Genomic DNA, 11,557 nt, shown 5'->3' with positions numbered 1-11,557 from the left:
GCCCCTTCTAACTTGACCCATTCTGTGATTGGGACCTCTCCAAACCCCTTCCCTGTGTGGTTAATTTTGACATCAAACCAGTAACCTGGCAGAACTTCAGGGTAAGGATGATGGTAATGCTGCTTAAACTAGCAGGCATTGTTTAACCCGTATTAATTAATCCTTCTGCATTTCTCTACAGCCTTGCTCAATGACAAAGCAACTGCTGACAGTGGAGGCCTGCAAGAAGTATTATATGTTTTAGCACTGTACCTTTGGACCCAGAATAATAAGCACATAAAAGAGATAGATGTGTATTTCTAATGCCACCTTTTAAAGCAATTGCTTAAAAGAAGCCTGCTTTAGCAACTTGGAAATGTAATTCTTGACCTTCCTGAGTAATCATGCTAATATCAGAAGAAGTTGTAATTATTCAGTTGTGAACAAAAAAAGGTACTGCTCGTACTCAAAAGTGAAGGACTTAAATATAAAAGGGAGACCAAAGGAGGAATGTGAGTATTCCCTGGCCACTCCAAAGGTGAGTCATGGCCAGGGGTTCCCACTCTCAACAGAGATGTGGCAGGGATAGGGAGAGTGCTCCTATGCCTCCAAAATGTGAAGAATATGAATCTGAGTCATCCAGCTCCAGCAGGGGCACAGTCCAGCTCTCAGTCAATAAAGACATCCTCTACTCTCTATAATTCCCTGGCTTATTCCCAAGACACATTACAGCCTCTGCAGGAGAAGAAGAAAGGCTTCAGTCCCTTTCATTAAACAATCTGCTTTATTCCCAGGAGAAGTTTTATCCTAAGGGAAAGATACCAGCTCCACAGAATGCAGTAAAGTGTTCCCACTTGCACAGGGATCTTCATTCAAATTCTGCAACTTCCACACATCTTTGCAGAAAGATCTCCTGGCTCATATTTTCTGAGATTTTCTCAGCTAGAGGCTACTTAATCTGGACTAAAACAATTGAAGTGAAACAATGGCAACAGAGCAAGACAATCAAGCTGTTCTATTCAAGATGTCCAAGAAAAAAATGGGGTATTGGGAGTGAAAGAAAAAAAAATTACCATCCTGCCCTGTTGAAAGCAGAGCATGGCACAGAATTTCACAGCCATGACAAAGAGGAAGAAAGAGAGTAACCCCAAGATGGTGTGCAGATGAACTGACTCTGCTTTTTGAAGCAGAAAGGAGATGGATGAAACTTTCCATGTTTGGTCTCTTATTTTCTTTTTTACAAAACTGATGTCAAGTAAAACATTGTGCAGTGGTGTCTGTATCACGTAAGATCTCTGTGCTTTCCACAATCTATAAACCCCTGCCATATCATGTTTCATCACACAACAGGCTTTCCTTAGTGTCATGTGACAAGAATTTCCCTTCTCAGAGGATCCCAGGGAGTCTTTAAAGACTTTAATCAGCCTCCTCCACATATTAAAGAAAGATGGGATTAAGTCAGTGTGCTTATGCTTTCTGTGTAGGCAAAGATATAAACATCTCCAAGTTACAGATGAACAGAAAGATGGTCTCAAAACATTTAAGCAAGAGATGTTGAGGAATTAAGATACTTTGCTGGACAGGTATGCAGAGGCTGGCATGCCAAACACATGGAATCAAAGCTGACAGAGATGGGTAGAGTGACTCACATACACAAGGAGCTTGACTTTGTCACCCAGCTCTTCCAAAACAGCAAGCATAGTCTGAAAAGCACCTAAGAAAAATGGAGGCCACAAACACACAGAGCAATATGATGCTTTTTTAATCAGGTTTTGTGGGAAGTGGATTTGTACAGAATTCTCAAAGCCTGAGAGAAGGCTCACATAGTCTTGTGCATCTGTAGGCAAACCTTGAGATAAAGTATGCTGACTTAGAAAGGCCGTGGAACAGGACAGACATTGTTGAGAGAGAAACTGAACTAGAAACAAGTTTCAAATTATGGCCTTGCAAATAATACTAGATACTTTGGAGAAACAGAAATATGAAAGATGCATTGTAGTAGGATCCATGAGGGGTAATTTTAGACTATTGTCTTTAGGGCATTAAAGGCATTGTGTGGCAAAAGCTGATAGGCCAAAAAACGCTTATAATGTATTGTAATTAGGAAATAGTTTAGCTTCTGATTGTGATGGCGTGAATTGTAACATCTGTACCATCTCACCCTTCACATGAAACTGAAAATGGAATAAAAGTTTTTAAAACGCCTCTCAAGAGCCCCGTCTCTAGGTCAGAAAAAGAAGGTTTTCAATCACAATGTAATTTTTTCCCCACCAACACACTCAAACACAGACATTTAAAAATTATTTGTCTACAAAGAGGAACGAAATGATTTAAACAGCTCCAGTAAATTCTGAGCAAATCTCTCCTGATCTTCTCCTTGGGAGTCCACTCAGCCAACATATAAATTTTGTTTGCTTCTATTTCGCAGGACAAGAAGAGGCTGGGTTGTAGATAACCTTCTGTTCAAGCTCAGCATATCTTTTCAGAAGTGGACGATAGAGCTAAAAAGGAAAAAGAAATAAACATGTCTCGTTGAAAAATTAGATTTTTAAATTACACTGCAGTTAAAAAACATCTTCAGACATGAAAAATGCAGCATCTTCACACATGAAAAATGCAGCATCTTCACAGGTACCTGAAGGTTTGGGCTGGTTTTCCCCCAATTTGCTTATGAAACTGCCACAGAGTTTTCCCTCTTTAAATGTCACAGTCCTTTTTACCACCACCTTTACAGCTTAATTTTATGACATGCACAGGTTGTTCTTATTGTGACTGTGTTCTTGCTATAAGCCGAAGTCATTACTTCCAGCAGAAGCAGCTCAGCTAAAGTCACCTCTCCCAGCGTGACATGCCCCCTCAGTAATAGCTGTGCTAATCACCCAGGCAGAACTCCTGTCCTTGCCTCCCTCCACTGCCCCAGGATGGATCACTGCCTCTGTCCCCTCCTCCTCTGCCTGGCTAATCACCCCACTGCTGCCCTCCAGCACAGTCAGATGGGTCCTCCTTGGCCAATGTGCTGACCGGGGCCTTCTAAAATGCACTTCACGCTCCCTCTCAGAGTCCTGTACCTGTTTGAGCTGCTTCTCTCATACACCTCTTTCCCAGCCACAACCTTTCCCATCCACAGTCTGCTCCATGGCCATGTTCCTCGCTCCCCAGGCCCATAGGGACTAATGCAGACCCAGCTTCTATCCACAACTACACCAAGTGTCTGAGTAGCTTTTCTGTATTTTCCTAGCTAGAATTTTCCAGGAGTTTATAGATACAGGATTCTTACAACCATAAAAAGAAGAATCAAGGCTCAAATGTATTCAAAACCCCCAGACTCAGACACATCCTGCGCTTTTGGATACAGGTGAGATCCATGACATGAGAAAACTGGAATAAACCTCTACTCTGGCTCCAGCCAAAAACGGTACTTCATCTAGATCTTGGAGATGCACCTTTCTCCTTGTCTCCTCCCTCTGGTGTTAACTTTCCCTCTCATAAAATCAGTACTGTGACAAGCCATACCAGGACAGCTTTGCACATTTGCTGGCTCGAGCACAAAGAAGGGACTGCCAGGAGCCAGTGCAGGGTGTGGTACAGGCTCGAGCAGTCCTTAGGAGGATGCCACAGGGTCATATCCCTGCCACAGTGAATCCTAGAGGCTGCCAGTCTGGTCTACAAGCCCTCTGCACTGACTCATAATCAGGGCAGCCTCGCTGCTGTCTCCAGGTTCAGAGAGGTTATAGAGCCATAATGAATCATACCCAGCAAACTGAATTACTGCTCTCATCAGTAAGCGAGATCTAGCATTTCAATGCATTTTATCCTCTTCAGGACAGCCAACAACAGTGTGTGTACACGTATGAAAAATTCAGGAGGAAAATGCTGCAGAGGTAAACTCTGGGGATGTAGTAGGAGACCTGCTTGTTCTTGTGCAGGTCTCTGTACAGCCCTGCAGTAGCCTCAGTGTCTGTAACAGCCACACTTCCCCAGATTAAAAAAAAAGAAACCAGAAAGTTTTCTCATCTAGGAAATAAAAAAATAGTGCATTTGTTTTGTCTTTCAACTGATGGCAAAATACCCAGTTTTTACGTTTCCCTTCTCCTGAATGATAGTTTAAACCTGACCAGTGAAAACTGGATCTATCTCTTCATTCCCATCTCCACCTTCCATAACAGCAGGTGGAAGTGACTTAATGGACACATTCTGCACATGACCAACTCCTCCCTTTTTACAAGCCAGATGTTATAGAAATTAAAGATTCATTTCTACATTTCTATAACAGATTAAGTATAGGAAGGGGTAGAAGAGAAGGAGCATCCACAGCAAGTGGAAAGGGACAATCTTCATTAGCCAAGACATCATGAAATGGTTTTTTAAGCCACCTCACAGTGACTGAGTCTTACAGTGTCTTCCACTGATTAAAGCAGAGAATCCTGCTCACTCCTGCCTCTGCAACAGACTCATTCAGTGACCCCAGGCTAGGCATTTAACATGTGTGTGCCCCAGCTCCTCTTCTCCACAGGACAGTGATATGGAGATCCTGGAGGTTTATGCAGATGTATGGGGTTAGAAAATAAAATGCACCACTATTATGAAATGCCACATTACTCAGCATGGTATTTTTAACTAACCACATGAGGACCTGGAGGGCTAAGAGAAGTACATATATATATATATATATATATATATATATATATTCTTTTCATGTTCTCAAAGAATATTATTGCTCCCATTTCTGTTAAATATGCATATCAGAGTAAACCAAACGTTGAGCAGGCAACTATGGCTATACTGGGAGTATCAGTAATGCAAACAAAACCAGCTCCTCTATTCACTGAAGCATCTGTAATGAACACTGGCTATTTCTTACTTCGCTATTCTGTAAAGTTGATAAACCCTAAGTGCTTCTCTGCAAAGATTCAGCACAGCAAAGCTGCGTTGGTGAGTGAGCTCAGGCACTGAGAAAGCAGGCTCCATATTACTTGCCCATCAGTATTTTTACAAAATACGCACAAAGCATTTACCAGAAGGCTGGGAAGTATTATTGTTAATACATCACTCTAAATTAAAATGTGTCAAAATAAATGAACAACCACATTTACTGACACAGTTTCTTTTCCTGTTTATTGGACTTAAGCATTTAGCTTGCTAATTGAGAAAATTCAGGCATTTGCAATAAGCTTCTCAGCCATTAGTGTAAATGAATCCTCCATTACGGACCACATGAAAAAAAATTGCAAACAAATAATTAAGAATATTTCCTATACTTTATTTCTGGTTTTCAGTGTAAAAAGCTGCACAGTTCAGAGGGATAAGCAAAGCCTTAAATTCCTCCTCCTCAGGGAACTTGGCTGTAATACCAGCAGTACATCATAGCTGATAAGTGCAGCAGTACCACAGGCTTTTCACAAGCAGTATTTTTCATGCCAGCTGAGGTTTGGGGCCAGAGCAGTGCAGCTCCCATCGAACACAGAGAAGAAAAGCCAAACAGAGCATGCCCAGCCCAGAGCATGGCACTCAGGTGTGTCTGTGGAAGGGGATTCTCCAGGTCTGTTATGACTGAAGTGCCTCCACAGAACCTTGGGCAGCTCCTCCTTTGTGATTCTGGGAGTCTGTCTCCTGAGGCAATTATAAAGATGTATTTTCATAATTGAGGTCCAAAGGGAATAAAGGACTCTCAATAATGCATAAAAACCCAAGGACATAAATTCCCTCTCTGCCACAGCCTCAAACCTAATCTATCAAACCATGATATTTAACAAAAGTAATTACACATATCACAACACAAACCTTATTATTGTCCATAATTTAATTGTCCTTGCTTAATTATGGCCCTTTCTCCAGCTTATCTTTATGCCCTACTCCACAACATTGACAGTACTCTGACTGCTTCATTTACAAACCCTAAACTTCTCTCCTGGGACAATTTGGTCACATTCTGAGAGTCCCCCAACTAAAGAAAATGCTAATGATAAATAATACATTATAAAAGGGCATAATTCAACCTGCCCTCTCTGAAAAATGCATTTGTACAATGCTACCTTGTTCTCTAGAACAAATCAAATGTGCCATCCTGTTACTACATCTCACCACATTACCAGCCTCAACAGGGCTTTTACTGTTTACATTGTCCCTGCCACCTTCTAAGAGCAAAAGCAGCTACAAATTATTACTACAAGTGACAATCTGCATGGATCCTCCCATCTCCTGCAATGCTCCATTAGCCAATCACTGGAGCAATTCATAATTTACAAATTACAAAGATGATGCTGATGATTATCTAATTTTAATCTACCCGAGTACATTTGATCTACCCTGAATAGATTAAAATTAATCAGTCTCTCACAAACACTTGCTACTTCTGATAGGTTCCTTTTTTTAAAAACTAAAGTCAAATTACTCATAGAGATTTGCTTAAGAAACCAAGAACTGTTTTCTTTTTCAAATCATAGCAGTTTTTCTTTCTTAAAAGAGAAAGAATACTCATAAAGCAGAAACAAACAGTGTTTGGAAATACTCTGAAGACTGAAACAATACCACACCTGAAACAATTATATTCTTTACTTCAGCCATTCTGCAAGCCTATCTTAATCAGTTTAACAGGTAAAAAAATGATTGGCTACACAAATCACCTTAATCAAACTTCTATCAATACCTATTATATTTTTATGGTTGTATTATTATTACCTACTTTGCAGTAAATTACCAACCTAAAGCAATTCTAGAAAACAACTTCCCCCCTCCAAAATCTAACTCAACAAAATATAATTATTTTAAATCAATAAGTAGGTCATTATAACCTTCCTGGGTAATAGGGTCACTTCTATAAATCCACCCACTTACAAGGCAATTCACCAAAGTCAAGAAAACCTGTTAGGTTTACATTTTCCCTTCCTGATTTTTTTGCAAGATTAATACATCTCAGCAGAGTCAATAATGCAATCAAAAATCCAGAGGTAGTGAGCTGCTCTATGCCTTCTCCCTACAAAACCCCACAGGACAGTATCACAACCAACTGGTACTCTGTCACAGGCACATGGCTTGTATAACCACAAGTGACCAACTCCCAGACAATCATGTTCTCTCTCATGTTTTATTTTTGCTTAATTAACCAACTAGCCAACCATCCCTGTTTTAATAGATTACTAAAATAGATCTGAATTCTAATGCTGAAATAACAGATTATTTCTGTCTGTTAACATATATCATTGCTCTAGAATCTCCTGGTTATTTTTGTCATGCTTAGTGGTTCTGATTAATCTTTTTCCTCAGGGAAGAGAGGAGGGCCCAAAGAGGTGAGATGACTCTTTAATTTTTGCTGTTCTGAAAAAGAAAGAAAATAAAGGGAGATGGATTCATCAGATTAACCCACAGATGACTGACTTGAGCTAGTCTGGTTGAGTGAGTTACCAAGGACTATCACCACAGTGGTTTCCACCAGAACATCTCATGATCCGTTTGGGTATTGACGGAATTAGAAACAAGCTCAGATTAATACCCATATCCTACAAAAATGCTGGGAAATCAGGTTCAGCTAAGAGACATGGGATCATACAGAGGGGATTCATCCTCTTTGAAATGGTCTCTTCAAGGCAGGATGGTCTGCTACAGGACAAAGTCCCATTGTTGCCAGGCAAGTTGGAACTTTTGAGACTTCAGTTTCCACTAACCACTGATTCATCGCCCACCACAAGCTCTATGTTCCCCATCTTGTGACTTTATTCTATTTTACCTGCCCATCAGTTTAATTGTACCAGAAGAGCTGCTCTGTGCGCCCTGCCCTTGCTTTTTTAAATCACATTCATTATCACAAATGATCCCTCAGAAATCAAAGAAATGCTTTTTGCATTTTTGGTTCCTGGAAACCCCTGCTGCGGGCATAGGCCTTGGCAATGAAGGAGAAACTACATCAAACTGTCCCATTTGACCTCTGTCTATAGGAGGTTTTCCTCTCTCCAATGATCTAACACATTGTCTCCAACCTATACCAGGAAGAAAGGATGAAACCAGAGCAGATTGCTGTGTTATGACCTGTTTTTTCTCCACCCTGCCAAGATCTAGCTGTAGCCGTCCAAAAAATGTAAAGAAGTGGTTGGGGGAATTTCACATTGGTGAGCCACTCTTTCAGAAGAGCTCCTCAGCAAGACAGGACTTAACCTCAGGATGACTTTGAAGTTTATAAAAAGAACTATCATTTAAGTGAAAGGCTCTAACCCCAACAGAATGAAATTGGATGGACAGGGGGATGCAGTTCTGTATAAAACAGAATCAAACTGACTCATTGCATTATGAATTTTTACTGCACTGTTCATGCTAACACAGTGTATTACTGACAGGCCCTCTGGCTTTCTGCATTTTCACAGCCATGAAACTAGCCAGGGAATCCACCATCAACTGCAAAATTATAAAGCAGGAAGAAAAAAGAAATGGTGTGGAATACGTAATTGTAAGAAGCTGATTTTAATGGAATGAAGCCGGAAAGCCAAGCTAAAGAGCAGGAATGGTTATTCCTTTCCTTGTTGTTTGTCCACTGCCTCCCTGTCATTCATTCCTATCTACTGGGGCAACAATTCGCTACTGTGCATCATTTAAAATCAATTTTAAAAAAATGTGCAAGGAGAGCCAGGTCTAACTATGTGGAAAAGGAAAGTATTGAGAAGGAGATAATTAACTCTTTTAGCTTCCAGGCCATTTTATGCAGAGAGCAAAATAGAAAGAGGTAACTGAATTCCCCAGTGATCTCTCCAGTCAGGTTTGCTTGGCCCCTGCAGGGGTACAAGGTGCTTGCAAGGCCCCTGTGAGTGACAGCTGTATTCTGTGCCCTTGAGTTTTATAGCTGAAGCAGCACCAGGGGGTCAAAAGCAGGTCTCTGAGCACTCCCCACCTCCACCCCAGGCAGGCTGGCAGCTTTTCAGCCACACAGCATTTTGGGGGGGAATAGGGCAGGATCGTGAGGTTGAGTCAGACACCAGGGAGCTGCTCCTGTGGTGTGTTCCCTGCAGAGAGCTTCAGCTGCAACACACGTGGCACAGGCCACTGCTGTTAATTATTTTATCTTTTAAAATGAGGGGGGAAGGTTGAGTAAATGAGATCAGATCAATCAAGTTTAAATTATTCAATGTCTTAATATTTCTGAAGGGGACTTCTATTCGATTACTGAGCTCCTCCATCTCAGTTAATAATTAAATAATACGCTGGCAGGCACAATGCAGCATGATCATTTCTATTATTACTCATGATGATATCTGGTGCTCCTCTACACATGTAGCTGGGAGTTAGTAGTTTTGGCAGATCATTAATTTCCCAGTTTAACTAAAAGCTTTAAAACCTTGTTGCCTGTAGTGAGGCCACTTTCAAATCTCATAAATGGTGGAGTGTGTAAGGCTGTGCTGATGTAAAAGAAGTTTTTGAACAGCTGAAGACCTTGGTGAGATTCACCTTTGCTATTTAAACAAGTGTTCTCCAGGAACCTTGCTATATTGTATTGTTTATTTATTACTGCGCATTATATTTCAAAAGCTGTTGTAAACTAAAGCCGTTGGGGGAGAGGGAGACGTGCAGGGTTGCACTGGAGAGCCTGAGACAATGATTTCCTCCTTGGTTTTACAAGGGCTGGAATCACATAGTTACCAACAACGACTATCTCTTCTACTTTGTCTACGTGGGCCATAAAGCACAAACCTCACCTTCAAACATGCCGAAATTCACAGGATGGGCAGAGAACCAAAGACCTGTGCCTACTGAATCCTCCCCGTTGGCATGGCTTCCAAGTGGGAGTTTGGAAGTGGTTATGTATCAGTGATTCTATACAATTGCTGACCACTGTTTACAGACAGGAAGGATTTTCTGAGATGTTTCCAAGAAGCCAGAAAGCACAGTCACCACCCTTTTTTCCATGCTGCTTGCTGCAAACAAGTCCAGATTTATTTTGTCAAGATTATCGGTTACAACCTGACTGACCTGTATCCAAATTCAACTATTTTATAACTTTTTCTGTCCCTTAAGGAAGACATTTTGCTCTCTGACCACGCCTTGTTAGGAAAATTCATTCTCACAGGCCTGGATGGTGGGATCAGATTATTGCATCATTCCAACACCAAATATCTCTCAAAATCAAATCTGTCTTTACAACAGCGAATAAGAACTGTGTAACCAAGTGTTTCCAAAATTAATCCATTTTACCAGAAGAATTAGCAAAGATCTACATTTTGAAGCAGACAGGAAAGGAAAAGAAAAATGTATTCCCAAACTTGCTCACCTCCTCAGCCCCTGGGGTGGGACTAACAGCCAATCTGGGCTCTGGTGCTAATTTCACAACATCGGCCAAGGACACATTCCTCTCAGCTACAAGTCCTGCAATGAGAATCACAATCCTGATCAATGCAAAGAAACACCATGAGGGATGTGCCTTGACTCCCTGGCAAATTAATACATTATATTGATCTTCCCTGGTCAGGTCAGCATTCAGGATTGAAGGATAAATGGCAGAAGATCTTACATTCCTATGAGCTAGCCTGGGAAGTGGGGACTCTGATTGAGTTTTTGCCAGTCACTCAATTCGTACCCTGGGGAACACGTAAGCAGCAGAAATGCTACTCAACAATATCAGTAATTATTTATGGTTACAACAATACAGTAAACAGCAGTGAAAATATGTGGAAGCAAGAGATTCAAGGACAAAATGTGACTAAACATAAAAATTAAGATTAATGAAAACACTTCCAAGAAAATATGCTACATATTATTAAATATATTTCTGTGTAAGAAAGCAGAAAAATAGGGGAGTTCTGCTATGACAGCATTTTGCTTTGCGAGCAAATCACAGCATTTCAGGAGCTCCCTGTACACCTGCTAAGAACCCCAGGCTAACTGTGAAACACCCCAGATGCACATTGTAGTATTATTAAAGAGCCCTTGCCATCAGTATTTCATTTATATTAGCAAGTCCTCACTTTTCCTCAATTCCTTTGCCTGGCCAGGAGCGAGGCAGCTGAAAGCATCAATCAAAAATGCCATTTAGGAACACACACAGCAAACCCCCTGGGGCTTGGCTGGCAGAGGACGTGAGCAGAGGAGTCCCTCCATCAGCGCGGCATCCGAAATCCTCGCTCAAACGCTCTGTCAGCCAAGCCTCCACATCTCGTATGCCAAACTGGCAGAGGGAATACACAGCTCCCACACACACAAAATATCCACACAAGCTTTAATGGTGGCTCCACATTTCACATGCATTGAAAGACAAGGAGTTTGCCTGCAGCATTAGGCGCTGGGAGGCTTCTGAAGCAGAAGGCAAAGTTTGAGTATAAAGAAAAACAGTTTGGAAACTTGACCCACAAAGTGCAAAAATGGCCTCATTGTGGCTTCAAATACACAGATAATCCAAGTGTTTCCACTGTTGTGCAAAAGCCTACTAGGCCTGACAGAACCCTTGTGCCTTTTCTGGAGATAAAGAGGAGAGCATGCTGTGAGCATTAAACACACCAATTCAGGTTTTGGTGGTGCAATTTTCTGTGCCTTTTTCAAATGCAAGAGATGGTGGAGTCTTTAGATGCTATAATATGACAGCAGAATTTGCTTCTAAAATTAA

The 11,557-nt window shown here is 41.2% G+C and overlaps 1 protein-coding gene across 1 annotated transcript in view; it reads right to left on the bottom strand.

Moving 5' to 3' along the window:
• Positions 1-1,724: 1,724 nt before the first annotated feature.
• XYLB (xylulokinase) overlaps positions 1,725-11,557 on the bottom strand; it is an 81,676-nt gene continuing 71,843 nt past the window's right edge. Inside the window, exons 18-19 of the mRNA XM_066195862.1 lie at positions 10,229-10,323; positions 1,725-2,480 (exon numbers count right to left, since the gene is read on the bottom strand). Of these exons, the coding sequence (XP_066051959.1) occupies positions 2,397-2,480; positions 10,229-10,323 (179 nt within the window). The 3' untranslated portion in view covers positions 1,725-2,396. The remainder of the gene's footprint in view (positions 2,481-10,228; positions 10,324-11,557) is intronic.

The sequence above is a fragment of the Chamaea fasciata genome, unplaced genomic scaffold, assembly GCF_029207755.1.
Source record: "Chamaea fasciata isolate MVZ Bird 193981 ecotype frontalis unplaced genomic scaffold, bChaFas1.0.hap1 SCAF_1, whole genome shotgun sequence".
NCBI classification, from domain to species: Eukaryota; Metazoa; Chordata; class Aves; order Passeriformes; family Sylviidae; genus Chamaea; species Chamaea fasciata.
The sequence above is the reverse complement of the archived record's forward strand: the minus strand, read 5'-3'. Positions and strand labels throughout refer to the sequence as shown.